General features: G+C 36.2%; 4 protein-coding genes across 4 annotated transcripts in view; 2 read left to right on the forward strand and 2 right to left on the reverse strand.

Annotated features, from left to right (window-relative positions):
- Window positions 1-4834: 4834 nt before the first annotated feature.
- On the reverse strand, window positions 4835-8160 carry LOC111443871 (transmembrane protein 208 homolog). The gene is made up of 5 exons (XM_023081701.1): window positions 7918-8160; window positions 7049-7242; window positions 5745-5829; window positions 5384-5449; window positions 4835-5294 (listed from the first exon to the last, which is right to left on the reverse strand). The coding sequence occupies exons 1-5, from the start codon at window positions 7999-8001 to the stop codon at window positions 5202-5204; spliced, it is 522 nt and encodes a 173-aa protein (XP_022937469.1). The 5' UTR covers window positions 8002-8160; the 3' UTR covers window positions 4835-5201.
- A 2294-nt stretch (window positions 8161-10454) lies between these two features.
- On the reverse strand, window positions 10455-14973 carry LOC111443960 (tetratricopeptide repeat protein 1-like). The gene is made up of 5 exons (XM_023081833.1): window positions 14609-14973; window positions 13082-13261; window positions 11791-11917; window positions 11514-11627; window positions 10455-10822 (listed from the first exon to the last, which is right to left on the reverse strand). Exons 1-5 carry the CDS (start codon window positions 14861-14863, stop codon window positions 10707-10709), a joined length of 792 nt encoding a protein of 263 aa, XP_022937601.1. The 5' UTR covers window positions 14864-14973; the 3' UTR covers window positions 10455-10706.
- Window positions 13737-19687, forward strand: LOC111443961 (HD domain-containing protein 2-like). The gene is made up of 9 exons (XM_023081835.1): window positions 13737-13748; window positions 15987-16223; window positions 16517-16641; window positions 16773-16810; window positions 17306-17416; window positions 17496-17575; window positions 17911-17947; window positions 19011-19052; window positions 19399-19687. The coding sequence occupies exons 2-9, from the start codon at window positions 16089-16091 to the stop codon at window positions 19500-19502; spliced, it is 672 nt and encodes a 223-aa protein (XP_022937603.1). The 5' UTR covers window positions 13737-13748; window positions 15987-16088; the 3' UTR covers window positions 19503-19687.
- The window catches only part of LOC111443962 (cytochrome c oxidase subunit 6b-2-like), a 34343-nt gene continuing 24284 nt past the window's right edge, over window positions 13737-23795 (forward strand). The window contains exons 1-2 of the mRNA XM_023081837.1: window positions 13737-13748; window positions 15806-15812. The gene's annotated coding sequence lies outside the window, so the exon portion shown is untranslated. The remainder of the gene's footprint in view (window positions 13749-15805; window positions 15813-23795) is intronic.

The following is a 23795-nucleotide window of genomic DNA, read 5'->3' on the forward strand; positions in this document are numbered from 1 at the left end:
ATATTAATATTAGGGACGAACTTCAACACATTTTCTCAATAATATGATATTTGTCTACTTTAGACATAAGCACTCATGGTTTTGTCTTTTGGTTCAATGTAAAAAGGCCTCATATCAATGAAGGTTGGGGAGGTGAACGAAACATTCTTTATAAGGGTGTGGAAGCCTCTCTTTAGACGCGTTTTAAGAAATCTTGAGGGGAAGCCAGAAAGGGAAAACTCAAAGAGGACAATATCTGCTTGCGGTGGGCCTGCGTCATTACAAATGGTATTAGAGCTAGACACTAGGCGATGTGCCAACGAGGCAAGGACGTTGGGCCTCGAAGGGGGGTGGATTTGGTGGGGGTCCCACATCGATTATAGAAAGGAACGAGTGCCAGCGAGGATGCTAGGCCCTAAAGGAGATGGATTGTGAGATCCCACATCGGTTGGGGTGGAGAACAATTGGAGGTCCCACATCAATGAGAGAAAGAAACGAGTGTCAGCGAGGACGCTGGGTCCTGAAGAGGGGGGTGGATTGTGAGATCCCACAACGGGTGAGGAGGAGAACGATTGGTGGGCCCATATTAATAAGAGAAAAGAACGAGTGTCAGCGAGGACGCTTGGCCCTGAAGAGGAGTGGATTGTGAGGTCCCACATTGGTTAGAGAAAGGAACGAGTGTCAGCGAGGACGCTCGGCCCTGAAGGGGGGTAGATTGTGAGGTCCCACATTGGTTAGAGAAAGGAACGAGTGTCAGCGAGGACGTTGGGCCCTAAAGGGGGTGGATTATGAGATCCCACATCGGTTGGAGAGGAGAACGAAACACCATTCTAAAAAACTTAGACGGAAAGCCTAACGGTGGGCGTGAACCATTACAATATTGTCAGTCCTTTTATCTCAGTCGTATACGAAAGATTCATGTTAGGATATGATTTTATAATTATTTTATAATTATTTAGGATAAGAAAAGAGGGGAGCCCAATCCATATTTGGATTAGGACATTGGACATTAATATAAGAATGATTATACTTTTTCCTTAAGGTTTGGGAAATTTAATACATTTTTTATGCTTATGAAAATAATTCAATGATAATGCTTGATGTAACTTCATTTTTTTTTTTTAAATTTAAAAGTATATTATATTTAAGAAATTATAATGAATTTCTTTTAATTGTTATAATTTGTTCTGGAACAATTTTTAACGAACTTAAAACATAACTCAACTATTTAAGACATATCAGACGTACAAATATCTCATTACAATCTTTGAATTTTTAAAAAGTTAAAAAAATACTAACAGTTTCAATATTTTTTAAATTTTTCTGAAAATTTTAAGGGTATTTTTAAAATAAAATATTGACGGTTCCCACTCAAAACGGTAAATCCACCCCTTCGGAGCCTCCTCGCTAGCCCATAGAACGAGTCACAGTTTCCACTCAAGATGGTATAATATTAACAGTTTCCACTCAAAACGGTAAATTTGAACTTTTATTTAAAAATTTAATCGATGTGGGACCCACTGTCTCACGACGTTCTGAATCCAGCTCATGTCAGCCCAACCCTCGGAACATACTACAACCCAAGTGGTGAAGAGCCAACAACCAATCCTTGGAATATACTACAGCCCCAAGTGGCGAAGAGCCGACATCGAGGTGCCAAACCTTCTCATCAATGTGAGCTCTTGGGGAACCTGTTATCCCTATAGTAACTTTTATTGAGCGACGGTTATTCCATTCGGCACCGTCAGATCACTAAGGCCGACTTTCGTGCTTGCTCGACGGATGGGTCTTGCAATCAAGCTCCCTTCTGCCTTTGCACTCAATGGTCAAACTCCATTTAGCTCAATGAAACCTTTGCACACCTCCGTTACCTTTTGGGAGGCCTACACCCCATAGAAACTGTCCCTTGGCATGTAGGTCCCGACACAAAGTTAGAATTCTAGCTCTTTCAGAGTGGTATCTCACTGATGGCTCGGGACCACACTTCCCTCAAGGCTTTAAAACGCGTGTTTCCATATCCTTATTTATTAATTTTAAAAGGTTTATTCACAAATTTTGAATTATCATTACAATTATTCATCACAAAAGAACAAAAAGGAAATCCATTATTGTACGGATGAGAACAAATATAATTTAATTATATTTTTCTTTTCCATTATTTAAAATAAATAAATTAATTAATTAATTAAAATGATATAAAATATGGGGAGTGGAGCTTTTGCGTAGGAATCAACCTCTCTCCAATCCATCCATAAGTTTGTGATTATTTTTATTTTATAACACTTAATAATTTAAATATTATAATTTAGTTTTTAAACTTTTTTTTATTAATTATTAATTAACATAAAAAAATTCAATTTACACGTGTCTTCAAACACTTATCTATTATATTATTCGATCATGTAAATAAATAAAAAATAAAACCCTTATATTATAATCTCGACTTAATCTTCAACTACAAGTCCTTTTATAGATTAGGGTGGGGACTTCTCGTGGAGATGCAGGATAGGAATCACGACTCTTCACAATGGTATGATATTGTTTACTTTAAGTATAAGCTCTCATGACTTTGTTTTGGGCTTCCCGACCTCAGGCTTCCCAAAATGCCTCATCCCAATGGAGATAATATTCCTTGTTTATAAACCCAAGATCTTCCATTAAATTAACCAATGTGGGACTCACTTCCAATAATTCTCAACAATCCTCCCCTCGAACAAAGTCCACTATAAGCATTCCTTCAGGCTTATGGAGCTCTCGAATAGCTTCCTCTTAATCGAGGCTCGACTCCTTTCTCTGGAGCCCTCGAACAAAGTACACCCTTTGTTTGACACTTTAGTCACTTTTGACTACACCTACTAGGCTCACAATTCTTTGTTCGATATTTGAGGATTCTATTGACATGACTAAGTTTAGGGCATGGCTCTGATACCATGTTAGGAATCACGACTCTCCACAATGATATGATATTGTCCACTTTGAGCAAAATCTCTCGTGCATTTGCTTTGGGCTTCCTCAAAAGGTCTTATACCAATGAAGATAGTATTCCTCACTTATAAACCCCACTAAATTAAACAGGACTCAATCCTAATAATCCTCAATACAGGGAACGTTTAACTATTTTGGCTAGAAATATCCATGTGGTAGTGACGAGGAATACTTCCCCTCTCCATCCCTGCCAACTATTTCATTTTCCATTCTCGTGAAATTCTCCATTTATTTTTGCAAGAATCGAGTAAGAATCAGGGTAATAATTCTTTGTGGGAATGTTATAACGTATATATATGTTCTATCAACATAATTTTTAGTTTAAATATTACAAAAATTGACTCATTTATTTATTTTTAATATAGCCAAAAAGCATATACACGTGTGCATTGAAAATATATTTACATTAAGCGAGGTGGGGCGGGGACAGGAAATATAAACTCGTCTCCAGCTTCATTTATCTAACCGAAAAAAAAATGTTCATGTTCCCCACTCTCTCTCTGTCTAAGCGGAGATTTCATTGCTCGTTCGAAGTGGGTCCCTACAGATAAAACAAACCTCTTTTAAGTTTGACAAGTTATTAAAAACTTTTTAAAAGTAAATTTTTACCACCGTCTTTTAACATAGCTTAATTGATTATAACGTTATATTGTCAACTAAAAGGTTAAAAGATAACGAACGTGGAGCAACTTTTTTACCGAACCAATGATTGGGGATAAAAGTGAGGGAAGTTGATTGAGTTAAAACAAAGTGAAAGAGTATGATTCTAACACAGCTGCCATCCATCACGTCAATATCTAAATATTTTTGTATTGAATTTCCACAAATTATTTGAAAATAATGGTTTGTTCTTGTTTTGGTTGATTACCAAAGCCTTTGATTGGTGGAGGACCATCACCAATTATGTTGCAACTTGTTTGCTTGTACTCTTCTACCAACATGACTTTCTCCATCATAATCCAAATTTTGGATTATAAAAATTTATATATACCCATCAAACTAGTTTACGAGTATGATCAAATTAAAAAAAGAAAAATCTTTGATCGGTTTCTTAAGCTCGATTTAGTTTCAATTAGTTTGGTTCGGTTGATTCGTTTTGACTATTTTGAACTATTTCGGAGCTGTTTCTATAATATTCAACTCTAATTAGAATTTATGGATATAGGCTCTCAGCTTGATTATATGAATGGATAGAATATCTCATAGGTGAAATTAAATTTGAGCGGAACATAAGAACGATTAGCTAGGGCGAGGTTCGAAGCATGAGTTGGATACAATTGTTTGATGAGAGAATAACATGTACCTTGTCGAGATTTTGACAACCACAAGCGCGGACCAAAGTTGAAGCCCTTGACGCCTACATTGATATGGGACGGCCAAGAGTCCCATAGCCAACCCACCTTAAGGGCAATATGAACTATCCCACAAGGGGTGGTTGATGATTGAGAAGGCTAAGGCTTGAGTCTCGACTACGATTGTCCAAGATCTATTTGAACCCATCTCAAGGGCAATATGAACTATCCCACGAGGGGTAGCTGATGATTGAGAAGGCTAAGGCTTGAGTCTCGACTACGATTGTCCAAGATCTATTTGAGAAATAGTTTAACCGATTAACAATCCAACATTAACCCACACCAAGAATAATGACGAAATAAGTTTCTAACCACCCTATATGTATAACAAGTCATTATAATGACGGTTTCTAACCGCCCTATATGTATAACAAGTCGAAAGGTATGGCTAAAACACTCACCTATTGCTCTTTACATCTTACGTGGGAAGCGAGAACATAATGAGATAGAATTCGCTTTTTCAAGAAAGTAGATTATTAGTTTCCTTAAGTGTTTATTTCGAGAATTGAACAATGGAGTCTCCTAGAACGTTATTAAAAATTATAATGTGCAATAAAAATGTGTTAGAACAAATTTAAAAGGGATTTAAAACTATTGCTTTGATATCCCTCTCCTAGATCTCTAAATGAAACCAAAGCAGCAAAAGTTCTGTACCTGTAGGACACTTTTAAATGCTCAGTTGACAGAATGGAGGTTGTTACAATGATATACTTTTGCCCCTTATTCCTGATAAAAGTAATCAGATCAATACACAAACTTCTCACTCAAACCAATTTCATGTGGTACCTAAATCTCGACCGTGTCTGCGGTCCATCTGCTCGAATTTGAATCCGATAACTTAAGTTGATTGCACCCACTTGATTCCGTTTAATGTTGAAGAGAAGATTATCTATTCTTGGTCTTTACAAACTTCACCCTTGAAGCTTTCTTCTCCATCTTTTCCCTCTTCTTGCGAGTCTTCTCGTCCTCAGGTTCATCCTAATCGACACGCAAGTATACGCCTAAATGAAAAGAGAAGACCGGGCCTAACTAAATAAAGAAAGCAGGTCTGGTCCGGGTTTGATTACCTCTGAACCTTGCGACAATAATCCCTTAATTAAACCAGATGATTTGTATACCCCAAATGCTGGAATCTGCAGAGCAATGAGGAAATGAATATTAAGAACTAGTGAAGTATGCCTACTTTAACTTGTTGGTCATAGGGCGTATTATTTTGAATTTCTATTAGTTGCACAAATATTTAGTAATATAGGTAACACGAAAAATAATGTTTAGAGATAGACACGCGTTTATAAATAGATGTACACTTAAAGTCATTTCAGAACAATACATCATTGACATTGTTTCACGCCCAAAAATCGGGATTAGGCCTAGGCTATATTACACTAAATATGTCTAAGTTCAATTTCAGACGTATTTGGATCTTACCACAAGGTAGGTGTACCAAAACTTCCCAGAGAGGATTGACATTATTTGCACAAAGCTTGTAATGTAGATCATGTCATGCAAGTAGCTGCACAAAACAAGACAACCCATCAAGATGTTTCGATTAATTGTTCAAATGCCAAGAAAACGTTTACGACACAAGTTTTGACGATGTAACAATCGCTACATGGAACTGGTAACGGTCCTAGGTGAATCCTTCACCTAACGTCAATGCCGTGAGGCTTCAAAGAACTTGTAGCCATATGAACATATGGGTTCACAACTAGTATAGCTTTAAAGTCAATTACTTTAGAATTATTATAAAAACACTAGAGCTCCTTGTTGCTACAATGAGATTTAAATTACCATATAAACTACAAGGCACACAAGAAACAACATTCAGTTGCAGGTCTGATGGCCTGAAATGTGGCCTTGGCAAGCACTACACTGTATTTCACCATTAGGGTTCTGTCCAGTTCAGAGGAGAAAGCAGTGAAACATGAAAATGCAACTTTTTCAAATTCAGAGATAAAATTTAACTTTAGCTATTTTTAAAATCCTGACAATTAATCATCTTAAACTAGAACCACCCGAATGAAATGATTTAACCCCAATCTCGCTCCCACGTTCACCACCTTTACAACCAAATAGATAAACCCCCACAACACCTAATATTTTGTCAGGTCAAAAACATAGCATGGACTTATTTGTCACTTTGATGATCAAACCAACACATCAATTGATCAAAGCAATCAATGGAGCAGGACCATTTCCCCAAAAAACTTACAACCCCAAACATTCTTAAGCTGCAAGTGCGTGTCTATATCCTATTTGAAATCTCCTTGAGAAAGAAAATTCAAAGATAACCAGTAAAGAAGCTGACCAAACCACCATGATGATTAAGGACATTGCTATTATCGAGAGATATTAAGCCAATTGACAAGTATACTGAATATGAATTGACAATGCTACAAATGATTTCAGTCATAAAATCCAGAAGGAGAGGAAATCATATCCAGAGTATGCTGCCGCGCACATCACTAGACCCTTCCATTTCAATCACTTAGCACTGAATTTTGGAATGACAACCAGGAAAAATAGCTCCAGCTTCCTCAAAAAATTTGATCTAAGGTGAACAATATCATACCAATTCTTAGCAAGTTTAAAAGCTTGGTTTCACTTAAAATTTTGTCATTAGAACAATTAAATATGTCAGATCTGTATTCAACGATTATACTTCATATAGAAGATAAAACATGCATAAAACTGACAGGCAATGATAAACATTAAGAAGACTAAAGACATACCCACAAATTCCACCAGTATTCATATCAAATCCACCATCTAGTAGTTCACCTTCATCACCATAGGTTGGGTTTGCCATGTTGGAAAGTTGGTTGTAAGGAATAAAATAAGCTGCGGATGTGACAATCAAACCAATCCAATGTTTCCAAGTGAAACTTGAATGAAAAATCAGCATCCGAACCAAAATATAGGTAGCCTGCATAAACAATTCAAGTTAAAGTCTAAGAACAAAACAATGAAGTCATACCAGTTCCACAAAGACACACGGCCCTCTTAGGCTGTATGAATAAATGATATGATGATGTTTCAGGATATGCTCAGAAGGGTGCTTATCCCTTTGACAACTCTTAAGAAAAGATTTAACTATCCTAAACAAGAACTTACAAACCAAAATAACCTCTAAACTTACTGCAAAACATATACAATCTAAAACTAATTCTCCCATCCTTCAATTTTTTAGTTATCTCATATTCCTCTGAAGAAATTACTCGAGATCTTCCTCGACCTTGCATTCCAATGTTCCTCGTGCACAATCGTCTGTATCTGCCGCAACTTCAATTTTCAAGTCAAATTTGGAAAACAAGAATTCCGGATTTTTACCTAAGAATAATAAATAAGCAAATAAAATCTACCAGTATTGGATGTTTACAGTATGAAATTTTCTTTGCTTCCAACAGAATCTAAACCTATCTGATAAATTACAATTTCCAGTAGATGGTTGATTGTTTGTAACAAACACACCATCCTACAACTTCTTCCAGCCCAGAATTCCAAGAGAATTACAACGCGAATACTAAATCAGCAACAAGGATGATTTACGGACATAAGAGAGAAGAAAAATAGAGAGAAGTGATGGAAAAGAAGTCCTTACATTGCATGCAATGATGAGGCGGCGGAGATTGGCCATATGACGAGCGTTCTCCTCCTTGCGCTTCTTTGCACCTTGGTTTGCCATCTTTGTCGCCGGATTCCGAAACTGCTTGTGAAATGGGAGTAAAATCTAGGTCAGTTAGGGGTGGGTATCTGAAATTCAGGATGAACTGAAGAGGAAGAAGGACTTCAGGTGTTCATCGGGGAGGGTCGAATCCTAAATTCCTAATGCTAATGGCGGCGGCACGACCGTGGGATGTAAAAGTAAGCGGTTAAATTATAGAGTTAAATGAGTTTACAAACTAATTAATCTTAGGGTAAATTTTAAATAAATAAATAATAAAAAGAATAACTAATTACCCTGCATAGTATCACGGTCGTACTATTTTTACAGTGTGGCGTTGTGATGTTGACACGCTCACGACCTGCCTTAAGGGGAACTCAATCCCCATATTCATGTTTCCTTCCATTTTGTGGCTTCATCGGACTTTAGGTGAGATTTGTCTTTGTCAACTGAACATCGCTCGTGCGGAATCCAAGCTTGTTTGGCCCATACATGCCGCTTGCACGTGTATGATCAATTATTTGCGACACAACCAACTTGCCTCTACTCAGGGCCAAGGTCTCTCTTTGCAACATCGCATCTCATCTTGTCATCTTGGTTCCTAATTGACATGGTTCATATGTCTTGACACCATCATAAGTCAGGGAGTATCGTCAACCATCGCAACTCACTCGGTTATGCCATTGAGAATAGGCCTATGTGTCGTTCATCTCATCGGGATATCCCGAACATCCATCCATCCGGGTTCTATCGAGGCATTGACCCTCCTGTGGCCATGCCATATCATTTATGAATACCGTACCAGATAGCGGGTGCAAATTCAGCCTTTGACACGGGGGCAGGTGTGCAATATCGACACATCCATATCACTTGGTACTGTCCTTGAAAAACCCATTTCAAAGGAAGTCGCTTAAGACACTCATCTTGGAACGCTCGCCCTCACTATGGTACATGCATATGCCACATGGTAGCTCGCTTAGGCCACAGGGCCTAGATGTGGTGGAGAGCTAACACCGTGCCTCCCCCTATAGTACATTTTGAGTCATTTTCAAAGTGACGGCCACAGGGCCTAGGTGTGGTGGAGAGCTAACACCGTGCCTCCCCCTACAGTACATTTTGAGTCATTTTCAAAGTGACGGGTATAGACATGATTTTTATGGATTGACATACGATGTCATAGAGCGTCCATCCGGTGTCCAATTGACACAAAATTTGGCGAGCTTACATATTTCATGTTGCCGAACTTAACTCCACAACCGCATGCCCAAATTCCCTTCGAAACCCCAACTTTCGAAGTTTAGGCTGAAGCCTTCTCTACCCTTCGACAAGCCTATTTGACACTCTTGTCCACCCATTGCCCTTATCTTGCTTATGTCTCGTCTTCCCTTCAATGCTTACTCTGTGTGGTGTGTTAGATGAGGCACCGTCCTCCTCGGTCTAATCATAACACTCGTCTAGGCCCTCGCATGGCCAGATGGGTGCCACTTGAAGATCATCGCTTCTCTTATCGCAACATGAGGGTCACAACCTACTCACTTCATCACTTCATAATAAACTTGTGACACAACCATGTTTGACGTTATCATAGAGATATCCTCGAGAGGGAGTCTCTGTCTTTCTTTGTATGAAATTAAATGGAGAATTTGTGAGAACAAGGAATGAGATGGAGAAGTAGTCTGTATCCCAGACTCGTCTTACGTTCATAAGAAATCTTTACCTTCATCCTTTACCGTGAAATCTTTACCTTCATCTTTACATTCATTTTTTACCGTGAAATCTTTACCTTTATCTTTTTTTGTGAAATCTTTACCTTTATCCTTTTTCGTGAAATCTTTTTTTGTGAAATCTTTACCTTCATCCTTTTTCGTGAAATCTTTACCTTCATCCTTTACCGTGAAATCTTTACCTTCATCCTTTACCGTGAAATCTTTACCTTCATCCAGTAAAATTAATATTTACCTTCATCCTTTACCCTCATCCTTTACCATGAATTTACCTTCTTCCTTTACCATGAAAACCTTCATGTTTACCATGAAATCTTTTCAACCATGAAATCTTTTCAACCTTTACCATGAAATCTTCCTCCGGTAAAATAATCTTTTACCTTCCTCCAGTAAAATAATCTTTACCTTCCTCCAGTAAAATTATAGTTGCCGCTCTAAATCATTTTAATTTCAACTTCATTCGATCCATCCATTAAACCATAAAATAAAATAATTTTTAATCGACTCAAAAGTATAAAAAAAAAAAAGTTTCAAATTGATACGAAAACAATGTATATATTAATGTAATTTTTAACTCATTAAAAAAAACATATATATATCATCGTCCTATATACTATCACATCATTATTTCATTAGATCAATTTTAAACTTGAATGAATAATTAAAATCAAATTAGACCCAAATTCAAAGACTAAACAAATTATAGGTAAAATAATAATAATAATAATAATAGAATAACAAATTTCAGTATAGCACATCAACCTTGAAATAAAAGGCATACTGTCCACAATAATAAGGTAACAATAACAAATCAAGTAACATCCACAGGAAGGAAACACAGCAACCAGTTTGCCATCTCAAGAATTAAGAAGACCATTGCCCAAAATTTAAACACTACCATCAGTTATGAACACATTAAACCCAGGAATAAGCCAATGCCCAGTACATAAGGGTGTCGTTTTTCGTATATTGGTCATAAATACAAATCGAGCAAACTCGAAACTATTGTTGGAATGAAATTGAATAGGAACCAGTATTTGGATCTTTGACAGCCTTGAAGTTGTCCACGCTCATACCAAAACGACCCAACAAAGAATTGCCCATCTCTTTCAACTTCCCTGCTCAAACAGATGATGGCATTTCAGGTTCATGAAAAAGGAGCAAAGTATCGGCTTAGTAAGCAAAGTAGTCGGGTTCATGAAAAAGGAACAGACTATCGACTTAGTAGACGAGGTAGTTGGGTTCATGAAAAAGGAACAAAGTATCGACTTACTAGACGAAGTAGTCGGATTCATGAGAAAGGAACAAAGTATCGACTTAGTAGACGAAGTATTTGGATTCATGAGAAAGGAACAAAGTATTGACTTAGTAGACGAAGTAGTCGGGTTCATGAAAAAGGAACAAACTATCAACTTAGTAGACAAGGTAGTCGGGTTCATGAAAGTGGAGCAAACTATCAACTTAGTAGACAAGGTAGTCGGGTTCATGAAAGTGGAGCAAACTATCAACTTAGTAGACGAGGTAGTCGGGTTCATGAAAAAGGAACAAACTATCGACTTAGTAGACAAAGTAGGTCTCCAAACAGTGTCCAATGTGTATTTGCTCATCTAGATTCCAATGTTGCTCAAACCAAAATATATATAAGATTATACACGTAAAAAATTAGAAGGTAAGATTTTGGCAACTGTTCTTTGTTAGTGCATTGCAATATCAACAAGAAATATGGTGGCTAAATTTCCAATAGCAGGGGAAGCAAATTCCAAAACAACATGATACCAACATGCAGTTTAAAAATATAAGAAGGCTTACCAATCATCTCTTCTTTCATCTTTTCTCGTTTTTGTTCGGCTAATGGTTCAAGGCGACGGATGGCCTTCTTAGCTTGGTCGTTTGATGAATCCAATTCCAATATCTTTTTCATATCTGCAAGTAAATAAAATATATGTGACCGCATGTTTTGGTAAGTAAAATTTGAGAAAGGTAGATTAGAGTACAACAGTTCTAGAACATACTGGAAAGATCTAAAGAAAACAACAGCCGTCAAGATTGATCATAGTAACAGTAATACATGCAAATCAAAGTTTACCATTAATGGCCTCCTCAAAATGTTCAAGCTTTTCACGAGCCTCTGCTCTTCTAGACAAAGCTTTGACATATGCAGGATTCAGTTCGATCGCCTTCGAGCATGCTTTTACAGTGTCATCATATTTTTCCTTTAAAAGATCATGTTCAAGATAATTAGTACGTGAAGCAAACATACATTATCCTGGAATTAAAGCAAAAGTTCACAAGCAAGTTCTACTTTTAATTCATCCAAATTGATAAAGAGACCAGAGACCGAAATAATGTTTAGCAAACAAAATAAGTTAAGAAAGCAACTTACCAAAAAAAAAAAACCACAGATTAAGCTAAGAAGATAATTAGGCTCTAATCGTGGCTCATATGCACATCGGTTATTTTCCGAATTTGACTATTTCATCGACAACATTGAACTGGGGATTGGGAACCTCCAAACTAGGCCAACGGCTACTAGTATAATTGCATTGAAACCGAAATAACAGCTAAAAAACAACATGAACAGCAGTTATGAATAATGAACAACCACAGCTTTTATAGCGAGGTAAGTTCAATCCATCAGCCAGGACAAGTTGTGCAAGTTCGTGCACAAGTAGCAAAATTCAGATGCATACACTAAGAAGTTCCAATATAAATGCATTATATATTCAGTGGCTGATGTGTAAAAGAGAAATTTCAGGCATGTGATTTTTGAAGCATAAGAAACTAACATATTGACATCATCAAGGCCAAGGGTAGAAGAGGCTTCTACTTGAAATCGGGCAAAAGGATTACATAAGACCTTTCCCTCGCAAAAATCATAAATCATAGAGTAATCATGTCTGAGGATGAACACCTGAGAACTAAAAATACAAATCTTTCACATGGAGATGTGACTTCAAATTTTTACTTTCAGGTCATTTGATAGAACTAGTTATGCTTTGTCATTTATGGAAGCAACATCATATCTCCAAATCAATCAATGTCTTCACAAAAATTGCACATGTTCCTATATTTATGAGCGGGAATTTCAATTCATCCGTATCTTTCTGGGTTAGTGATTAGTGAAGCCACTCATAATAGCCTCAAAATTTGCAACAAAACGAGTTGGGACTACAACTAACAAAAGCATCCATGAAGAAACAAAGCGTGCTACCAAAAGTTCACATAGAATACTGTCATTTGACAAGTAGCCCTCTAGTGACATTAGTAAAAACATTAAATATATGGCTATAATGCATATCATCGCAAACTCGAGAAAAATGTCTAAACAAGAAAAAACACTGCAGTCGTTTTCAATTTAGGATCTAACAAAGACGTACTTGTTTCAGAAAACACGCGCCGCGGTTTGCTTGGCATATTGACCGTAACTCCACTGCAGAGGGCATGTCAGGAGAAATGGTTAAAGCACGATCATACTCTAATAATGCCTCCTCATATTTCCCTTCTCCAAACAGTTTATTGCCCGCCATTTTCGCAATGTTTGCTTCAGCCAAGGCTTTCTGCCAGATATATAATAGAATGAATTAGATCCATATGACTCGAGAAAAAATGAGCCTAGAAACTTGTAAGCCCGCATAAAAGATGAACTTAGCATAACAATTACAAAACCATAACAGCTTAGATGACTATTTACCAAATATCTTCTTTCTAGATAAAAGAGACCCATTTCTCACAGTTAGAGAGTGAAGAAAAAACTACAATAGAGCCATAAAAGATTTATGTCAGTATGTCATGTGGACTTTACTATCACGGCCAACTGGGAAAATCAAGATCCTAAACAGATCACAAACTTTCAAAAGTTCCATTGGCTCCATCAAATTTTGATTACAGCTAAAAATCTACTACAATCTGAAGTCCTCTCTAAACGAGGTTTTTTCATCATAAGCGAAAACAACTGCCCGTGGTATCATGATCAAAGCGATATGCAGGCCATTCATTTTCAAGCATTCATAAATTTTCATTCAAACGTCGCCAGCAGAGTATATGGTCCTCGCGTCGAATAGCGATACAATCCAGGTTAAAAGTTATTGGCAACCTGATATGAACCAAGAGACATCAATCATACAATATACTTCAATGAATATGTGAAGAAAATATTGTTGAAATATCAAAAGATATTTCAATTCCTGCCACATTGAAGAAGAATGAAGTTTCATGTTATAAATTTTGGATAGATTACAATTTAGAGTAATTTAGAGTTATTGTATTTCATTAATGTATTTTAACACTTTTTATTTACATTAGGTTACAATTACATAATAGTTGATTATGGTCATTAAGTATGAATGTTACAACTCTTGGAATGCCTCTAATAATTTCATTTTGAGGCTATATAAAGACTTGAAAATATAATAAAATGAGCATTTGTGCTTTCTTTAGCCAATGGCTAAGTTTCTTTGCAATTCTATGAAGTTTAGATTGCATGTAGAATCATTCAAGCTCGACATGATCAATCTTGCTTATGGAGTGATTCAAATCTCAAACAAGTGTTATAGCGTTGAGATATTTGATCAACAAGAATCATTCAAGCTAGACATGATCGATCTTCGATCTTACCTGTGGAGTGATTCGAATCTCAAACAATGTTCTTGAGATTCGATCAACAAGGTAATCCGAATCTTACTCCCCTTGTAGTAGTGATTTCCACAAATCACAACCTCAAAGAAAATCAAAATTGACCAAGGAGAAAAACAATACATGAACAACTTTAAGTTAAACCGGATACTAGAGCAAGAATAATTAAATCATCACTGCCAAAGCCGATAATGCTGATCGCAGAAAGCAAAAGAAAACAATCGCGAAGCAAGAAAAACAGCACTAAAAGAAGCCCAAAGGGAGAAAAAAACCTCTTTAATCTCATCCTCACTGGGCGTGGCAATTTGTGCCTCCTGTTCGGAATGTTGATCAGTATGCTCTTGACGCTCATCACCACTATCACCAAGCTCCCCATCGCTGGCAGTCTCGTAGCCATCAGAAGGGTCTTTACTCACATTAGATGTTGACGCACCGCCGCTTGAATCCGTCGCATTTTTATTCGATGCAGAGGCCTTCGGAGGGCTGGGAACTTCGTCTTCAGTTTCCTCCATTTCTATACGAACCATTTTCTTCCACGAATCAACAGAATTCAGAAGAGATTTGAAATGATTTGGTTTCTGAGACTCTGGGTTTAGAGAGTCAAGAGGAAGATGATGAAGAGACTCGTGTGTTCATAAACTTGTAAGAACAACTATTCAGAGCTTCCAGAAGCCTCCTTGTAATTATTTTGGGCCTTGGGCTTGAAGCTGTTTCTTTTGTATCGCATATTGGGCCTAATTAGGCCCAAATAATATGATTTCCTTTTTCTTTTTTTTTTAAATTTAAGAGTGATTTTAAAAAATACCCTAAATCACCTCGTTTCAATTAATATTTTAAAAAAGTAATGAATAATTTTCATTTTTTAATATAATTTATATTAAAAAAAATGTAAAAACATTTTCAAAAATCAACAAATATTTCTTAAAAAATATAATATAAAATTTAAATTTCAAGAGTATAATTAAATTTTAAAATATATTTATTTATTTATTTATTTATTATTTAATTAAATTAAAATTATATATGTATGAATAAATATTAATTTGTATTTGTATTTGGAAAATACACCGATTAAAATTGAATAAAACCCGATTTTAAATACGACACATATTTGAATTTTTTTTTAAAATTTTATAATATATTAAATATAAAATTAAATTTTAAGCGTGTCAAAATTTAAGAGTATAGATTCCATAGAAAGCTGAAAAAGCATTGTTTTCACGAGCTATTAGTCAACCTTGAGATTAAGTCAAAGATCAAGAAATTCACCATCGACTTATGCATTGCAGTAGAATACATAGTCTCGGTGCAAGAAGACCACCTGAGCGAACTAGCTAAAACGAGTATATCCAACTATGATTGAACGAGAGATAACGTCTTGAGATCATTGAATTCATTTGATTTGTGGATTGTGTAAGTGATGTCGGAAAAGGTAGAGGGAGGTGTTCCCAAACTAGCCCTTGTTCGAGGGGCGAGGTTGAGATCTGTGTGGAATGTCGGGTAGAGATGTCTAACTTAACCCTATAGTTAGACCTGTACGAGTTTAGATGATACAAGGGGTACTAACCGAGCACGACTGTGAATTGACTTTAGAACGCTTGTCTGATAAATAGAATATTAAAAATTTATAAAGTCAAAAGAGTTTTCAAGGGAGTTGAATTCGATTACGTGTTTGGAAATTGGAAATCGGTCTCACTGCTTCCCCCAATCGTCTTCTGCAGTCGCCGGAACTGAATATCGCCGCCTTCGTTTATGGCAACTGAAGAAGCTCCTTCCTCTTCGACGCCTGTCGACGGCGGCGCTCATCTTACTCATCCTCCTTCCACTGACATAGCAGCTTCTGCTTCTTCGGCCATTGATTTTCTCACCCTCTGTCAGCGCCTCAAGGTAACCTCAAATTCTGTCTTTCAAACAATTCATTTTCTTCGCCAAATTGTTTGATGCGTGGTTTCATCGGATGGCGGAATATGGACGATTAGCTATGTTTCTTGTTCTGTCTTTGAATGAATGTTTGTGGCTAACACTAACGAGTTTTCTTTGTTTCCATGGCTGCCAAATTTGGATGAAGCTCATTAACAAATTTGGATGCGTTTATAAATCCTTTATAGCTTGGTTTGTGTAATTTCTTTTACACTTTTCGAGTGTTGTTTGACTATGTTGTTTATTTTGATCTGAATTAGACAACGAAAAGAACTGGATGGATTTATAAAAGAGTCAAGGATCCGGAATCCATAGCAGATCATATGTACCGAATGGGAATAATGGCGCTCATCAGTTCCGATATTCCGGGCGTCGATAGAGACAAGTTTGATACTCATAACCTTTTGCTTTTCAGCTCTTATGATATGTTTCATTCTTCATTCTTCGTTGCTGTTTTTGGCCTCTTGCACCTGTGAGTGGAAGGTATTTTGATACTATATTTCTATATATCTTCAGGTGCATAAAAATGGCAATTGTTCATGACATTGCAGAAGGTGAGATATACATTCTTGTCCATTCATTGATCATTTTATGTTTGAATGTCATTTGGACTAGCAAGAGACAGTGATATCATCTGCTGTCTAAGTTGGGTTAGAATGATATAGATATTGCTTACATATTTTACTGAAACGAACTCGATGTTTTTGGGATCTTTCTTAATTTAGCTTCGAATTCTAATTCTGAAGTTCGATAATTTCCCCAAAAGTGTAATACTGAAAGGCTCGATCAATATAGTCCCACGTTGGCTAATTAAGAGGAAGATCATGAGTTTATAAGTAAGGAACACTATCTCCATCGGTATGAGGCCTTTTGGAAAAACCAAAAGCAAAACCATGAGAGCTTATGCTCAAAGTAGACAGTATTATACCATTGTGGAGAATCGTGATTCCTAACATATACAATCTTGGAATCATATTTATCTTGAAATGTTGATGGGACTGCTGTTGTTCAATGACCTTTTGTCCATTATTTGTAAATTATTTGAACAGCAATTGTTGGTGACATTACCCCATTTGATGGGGTTTCAAAGTTGGAAAAGAATAGAAGAGAACAAGAAGCACTAGACCACATGTGCAAATTGCTTGGTGGTGGTTCAAGAGGTATGCCATTCAGCCAATCATTTCTTGAGTTTATATTAAAAACTCCAAATCACTCACTTGTTTGTGTGTGAAATTGCAGCCAAGGAAATCGGTGAATTGTGGATGGAGTATGAGAATACTAGTTCGCCAGAAGCTGAAATTGTGAAGGATCTTGATAAGGTAAAAACCTAAAATTATCCTTTCAAACAAGCGTCTTGCTGAATATGAAAATGGTCAGTCTTCTCATCCTAAATGGATAAACAAGCTAATCCCATAGCTTATAATTGTTAAAAAGTGGCTGTGGCACTAGTTGGTCGATGAAAATTTTGGTATGAAGTAAAACATGATATTTTTAAGTGTCCGACTCGCATGTAAGCATCGTCCAAACATATTTAACAGTGTGGCCAGGGATTAGTTTTGATAGGTCTATATGAGAATTATGCTAGCCAGCAAAGAACTCGTTTGATGCGCATCACGGCTGCTAACCTTTATTTATTTGTCATGATTTGCTTCAGGTGGAGATGATTCTTCAAGCTCTAGAATATGAAAATGGTCAGTTTTCTTCTTATCCTGATGTCTACTAACACACATTTTGACTTATTTCTCAAAAGCAGAATCTTCTTTTATGATATTTATTTGGATAAGTAACAGCGGTTTTGCTGAAGTCTTGAAATCCTATTGACAAGGGTTACATGATTAGATTAACATGATTAGTTTTAAAGCGCGTTTGTGTTAGGGAGAGATTTTCATGCTCTTATAAAGAATGTTTCATTCTACTTCCCAATCGATGTGGGATCTCACAATCCATCCCCCTTCAAGGCTCAGCGTCCTCATGGACATTCGTTCTCTTCTCCAATCGATGTGGGATCCTTCAATCCACTTCCTTCGTGGCCTAACATCCTTGCTGGCACACTACCTCGTGTCTACCCCCTTTGGGGCTCAGCCTCCTCGCTAGCACATCGCACGATGTCTGGCTTTGATACCATTTGTAACGGCCTAAGCCCACCACTAGCAGATATTATCCTCTTTGAGCTTTCCCTTTCAGATTTCTCCTCAAGGTTTTTAAAACATGTCTGTTAAGGAGAGGTTTTCACACCCTTATAACGAATGTTTCGTTCTCATCCCGACCGATGTGGGATCTCAACACTTAGGTAAGATCCACAGAAGGATGATCTTGTCATTACTTCGGAACATAATGTAAGCAACCAACTTATACCTGCACCTGCCAATATGTTTATACCCACTACAATTCAATAAATGAGCATGACAGATAGATCTTGAAGATCCATGCAAAGAAAATTTTAGTATTGTCATGATATTTTTGTTTCTTTTATTCGTGTTCGTGTTCTTAAGGATGTCATGCCGATATCACTGATAGGTTGCTGATGCATCTACACCTTTTAATTTGGTTTTACATCATCTTTTATGACACTTGGTTCAACTTCTTTTTAGCTTCCTACCTGAATATTTCTTGGAATTATTATTTGCCCCAAAACTTTCAATAGGGTCATTAGATCATTCTATTCTTAAATACCCGTCTTTTGAAACTCTTTTACTGCACTAAGTGCTACAATTTATCAAGGCAATCAAAGATTTTTTTGTTACCTGTGTGCAGAGCAAGGGAAGGATTTGGATGAGTTCTTTCAGTCAACTGCAGGTGTACATTTATTTTTCTTCTTCTGTCTTTTTTATTTGGTGTGTTTACCATTGCTTTTGAAAAACGTGTATTGAAGATTAGCAGTTGCGAAGAAAATGAGTTAATGCTAAGAACTCTGTAATAGCCAAGCCCACCTCTAGCAAATATTGTCGTTTTTGAGTTTTCCCTTTTGGATTTCCCATCAAGGTTTTTAAAATGCGTCTGCTAATGAGAGGTTTCCACACTCTTATAAAGAATGCTTTGTTCTCCTCCTCCTTAACCGATTTAAGATCTCTTTAATCTATTTTTGGAAACTTCTTAACCACTTTTAATTAGAATACTACTCATTCCACAAATGGTCATGCAGGAAAGTTTAAGACAGAGCTGGGACGAGCTTGGGCAGCTGAAATAGTATCAAGGAGAAGAAGGGATGTTGATAATGGCACTACAGCCAACACTTCAGTGAACTAACATACCAATTCACAGCCACAAATTGAGGTTACATTTCGAAAACTACTGTCATTGATGATCATTATATGCAATTTTTTTGTTGTTTCCTTAGACCTTAAAGGACATAGTTGTAGAACCTATGCAATAGATTCCGTTGTAACTGTATGCAATTTATTGTTGAATGGCAAGAAACCATGTTTACTTCAGTCCAACTAGTCAAGACATATACTCTCGACTTACGGGTTACAGATTCAAATTCTCTCCTCCTCCCATGCTATGTGGAGGTGGAGGGTAGGGATTAGAAAAATGGCAAGTGAACCGAAGTCAAGATTGAGATTTTTCCTTGAATAGTATGTGCCTCCATTATACTTCAAGGATCCTTCTAGAATCCTTGAATCGTTGTCCTCAACTCGTTCTAAATTTGATCTTAGAATATGGTTTTCTTTAATCCAAGCTACGTAAACCCTCTGCTTAAACCCTAGGTCTCAGATCCACATCATAGGCTGGCTCGTAAGTGGTCAAGTTGATCATTTGAAGTTGAGAATTATTTGTTCACGATCGAGCAATACTCTCTTCAAATTTGTTGATTTTGCCTTATTTCTATTTTCAACTATACCTTATTTTATGTTTTTCTTATATTTGGTGTCTAAACTAACAAATGTTATATTTTTTTGGTCCTTTGAATTTTTATATATTGGTTGTCACAAGAAGTTTATTGTGGTAAACATTCATTATATATATAATACTCAATAAGTGATCCCACTATTGAGGTCAGAGAATACAAACACATGCAACTCATGATCTAGAGACCTATCGTTAAAACCACTTAGGGCTGGCCTCCAATCTAGACAAGTTGGATGTTCCTCCGCAGCCAGCTTCTTAGAGGGACGGTGTTAACGTAGGAACTTTTTTCCCTTGTGAGACAGGGTCGTTAACTCGATCTGAAAAGTTGTTTTCTCAAGGGGTTTGAGCTCTATTGGCTACCTGCATGATCAACGTCCTAACATAGGATGGATTCATATATATATATATATATTCTACATTATTCTATTTTTTTCTTGATTTTTTTATTATAAAAAAGGTGTTTTCCACATAGGATTTAAGTGTTAATTAAATATTTTTTAAGGGTGAAGAAATTAGTAGGATGTAAATTTTAAAAAAAAATTAATCATATATTTTAGACCATGAATTTGTTGGTAAATGTCACATTTTCATAACCTAATTTGGATGTGATTTTTCCCCAAGACTTTGATACCTCATTGTCAACAAATGAAACCTTCCCTTATATAATCATTCTCTTGTAACAGCAACTCGTTTGACTTTTCCTTTATGATTTCTCTTCAAGGTTTTTAAAACGTGTCTGTTAGGGGAGGTTTCCACACTCTTATATAAGGACACACTCGTTGGCACTTGTTCCCCTTTTTCGATCGATGTGGGACCTCCCAAATCCACCCTCTTCGGGATCCAACGTCCTTACTGGCATACTGCCTTGTGTCCACCTCCTCTTCGAGGCTAAGCCTTCTCGCTGACACATTGTCCGTGGTCTAATCTAATACCATTTGTAACAACTCAAGCCCACTATCTTGTGTCCACCTCCTCTTTGAGGCTAAGCCTTCTCGCTGGCACATTGTCTAGGGTCTAATCTAATACCATTTGTAACAACTCGAGCCCACTGCTAACAAATATTGTTCTCTTTGAGTTTTCTCTTTCGGGTTTCCCCTCAAGGATTTTAAAAATGTGTATGCACGGAGAGGTTTCTACACCCTTATAAAAGGTGTTTCGCTCGCCTCCCCAATCGATGTGGGATCTGACATCGTTGATACTAGAGCCCATTTTTAGAGTTTTGTAGATTGCTTATATCGTAAACTATAGTAAGCTTCCATGGTTAAGCACTGAAACCCTAGTCATTACACGAGAATGACAAGTAGGGTTGAGAGAACACACATGATATAAATACTTCCGCTTTAATTTGTTTGAGTCATGAAACTCTTAATTTATGGGAACCAAAAAAATCGTGGGTTGATTTGTTTTAAATCCCTATCTTCTAAAGTCTTTTAAAAGGACACTTTGAATACGTTTGTACCTGTTCGAGTCTTTTTTTCATTTCTATACATTATAAAAATCATTTTTAAGTAACGTTTTCGATCGGTACAATAATTCACTTATTATTGGTTATATATATATATATATATATTTAATATATGGACTTTAGATGATTTTTTATTTAAATATTTGGAAAATATTAGCATAAAATAAAATAAAATGAGGACATGAAGATATTAGTCAATTTCTTTATTCAACTCAAGAGAGTGCTCAACTTCAACCTTCATTAATAATATTTTTGAAAAATAATTCACAAATTAAAAAGTCAAAAGGGGACTTTTCAAATGAGAATGAAAATTAAAAATTAGAATAACTTAACCAATATTAAATTAGAATAATTTAATTGATTCTATTATTATTTTTTAACCTTTTTTTCTTTTTTCTCCACATTATATTAATTAATTAATACATTTTCCCCCCTTTTTATTCTTAATTAAACTTAATTTCAATTTTTTTTTTTTTTACATAAATAGTTAATAATGAAAATTGTGACATCCGAGTAAATGGAGATCTGAATGAAAAACAATTTTGAAGATAAGATGATTAAGAAAGATTTAAAGGAAACGAAAGTTAATATCTATATTAACAGGTGCATCTTTCTTTTCCGTTGCTCAATCATAGGATCTTCATGGTTAAACATGTTTTGCCCGAAGAAATTCTATATTGGGTGATCTCCTAAAATTCTATATTGACAAAATTCTATATTGGGTGACCTCCTGTGAATTGTGAAGATGCCTGTGAATGTGAATCAGGGTAGAGGAAGGACCGTGAAGATGCCTGTGAATCAGGGTAGAGGAAGGACTGTGAATCCATTTCACCCCTAACCACAACTCATCTGCTGGTTCTTCAACATCAGTCGGTTCGGACCTCCACTTAGTTCTACCCAAGCTTCATTCTGGTCATGGATAGATCACCCAAGTTCGGGTCCATAAGTAGTGACAATTGCCCCATGAAGACTCACTTTCGCTACAGCTCCGGTGGATTCCCTAAACCAAGTCACTGCTTTTGAGTCGCCGACTCATTCTTCAACAAGCACGCGGTCAGAGTCCTAGTCTCCTCCCATTGCTTGGAGTTAATCAGGGTAGAGGAAGGACTGTGAATCAGGGTAGATGAAGGACTCATGTTGGTCTGTGAAGACAGTTTTCACTCTTGAAAAACAGAAGAAGATGCTTGTGAATCAGGGTAGAGGAAGGACCCTAAATTAGGGTAGAGGATTCAAGAAAGGACTCGTGTTGGTCTGTGAATACAGTTTTCACTCCTGAAAGAGAGAAGTAAATAATGAGACATGTAGCATCGTGATGGTCTGTGAGGATAGTCTTCACTCTTTGAAATGAGAAGCAGATAATGTGACATGTCATAGGAAATACAGGAAAATATTTTTCAATTTCAACACCATCTCCACTCAGGCTTGACAAACATTACAAAAAAAACAAAAGAAATTGTAATTTAAAATATTTAAATTGAGATAAAATAATATAAAAAAAAAAACCAAAAAAATACAAGAACACGTCACGTTTGAAAATATAAATACGAGTGGGGCCTACACATAGTTTATACAAACCGGCCAATCACGTTGCCGGTGACAAATTTGTTCTATTTATAATTTTCAAAACGCCATAAGCATTTCAGCGATTTTATTTTTTGAAAAAAAAAAAACATTCATAATTAAAAAAACAACACCGTAATGCTTATCCCATTTTCGTCAACTTTAATCAACCAATAAAAATACTCCACGTGTCATTCTGTAATAGTTCTTACAAAACTGTCGGTGGGTGTAAATGTGTGATCTTTTTTTAATATAAAAAATGTTTAATTAAAATTCTAATCTTATTTATTTAATTATTATGTTTTTATAAAATTAATCCCTTACCATTTTAACTAATATGAAATAATTTATATTCTATGTTTAAAATTATTTAAAACATTAAAAAAATCCACTCTTCTTCTTACGCTCTCCTACCCAAAAACTACGTTGACCAGCACGTTATTGCTTGATCTCTAATCTTGTCGTGTTGGTCTCCATTTTGAGCATAAGTTCTCATGACTTTACTTTCAATTTTTTTATAACGTCTCATATCAATGAGCCAACGTGTAACTCAGCCTAACAATTCTCTAACATATTAGTAAAAAAATTATTATTTAATAATCTTTCCACAAGGTATGACTAAGTCAAACGAGTTTTTTTTTTTTTTTTTTTTTTTTTTAATCAAA

Source organism: Cucurbita moschata, unplaced genomic scaffold (genome assembly GCF_002738365.1).
Source record: "Cucurbita moschata cultivar Rifu unplaced genomic scaffold, Cmos_1.0 Cmo_Scf00006, whole genome shotgun sequence".
In the NCBI taxonomy this organism is placed as follows: Eukaryota; Viridiplantae; Streptophyta; class Magnoliopsida; order Cucurbitales; family Cucurbitaceae; genus Cucurbita; species Cucurbita moschata.

What these genes read in the sequence shown, in the direction of transcription:
- LOC111443960 (XM_023081833.1), bottom strand. Translation starts at nt 14,863, where the DNA reads ATGGTTCGTATAGAAATGGAGGAAACTGAAGACGAAGTTCCCAGCCCT. An exon ending in GCGCGTGTTTTCTGAAACAA is followed by an intron (nt 11,918 to 13,081) that starts GTACGTCTTTGT and finishes GATCTTTTAAAG; the next exon opens with GAAAAATATGATGACACTGT. An exon ending in TTTTGAGGAGGCCATTAATG is followed by an intron (nt 11,628 to 11,790) that starts GTAAACTTTGAT and finishes ATTTACTTGCAG; the next exon opens with ATATGAAAAAGATATTGGAA.
- LOC111443871 (XM_023081701.1), bottom strand. Translation starts at nt 8,001, where the DNA reads ATGGCAAACCAAGGTGCAAAGAAGCGCAAGGAGGAGAACGCTCGTCAT. An exon ending in TTTGGTACACCTACCTTGTG is followed by an intron (nt 5,450 to 5,744) that starts GTAAGATCCAAA and finishes ATTGCTCTGCAG; the next exon opens with ATTCCAGCATTTGGGGTATA. An exon ending in TATTGTCGCAAGGTTCAGAG is followed by an intron (nt 5,295 to 5,383) that starts GTAATCAAACCC and finishes CGTGTCGATTAG; the next exon opens with GATGAACCTGAGGACGAGAA.
- LOC111443961 (XM_023081835.1), top strand. Translation starts at nt 16,089, where the DNA reads ATGGCAACTGAAGAAGCTCCTTCCTCTTCGACGCCTGTCGACGGCGGC. An exon ending in AGCTCTAGAATATGAAAATG is followed by an intron (nt 17,948 to 19,010) that starts GTCAGTTTTCTT and finishes ACCTGTGTGCAG; the next exon opens with AGCAAGGGAAGGATTTGGAT. An exon ending in GTTCTTTCAGTCAACTGCAG is followed by an intron (nt 19,053 to 19,398) that starts GTGTACATTTAT and finishes ATGGTCATGCAG; the next exon opens with GAAAGTTTAAGACAGAGCTG.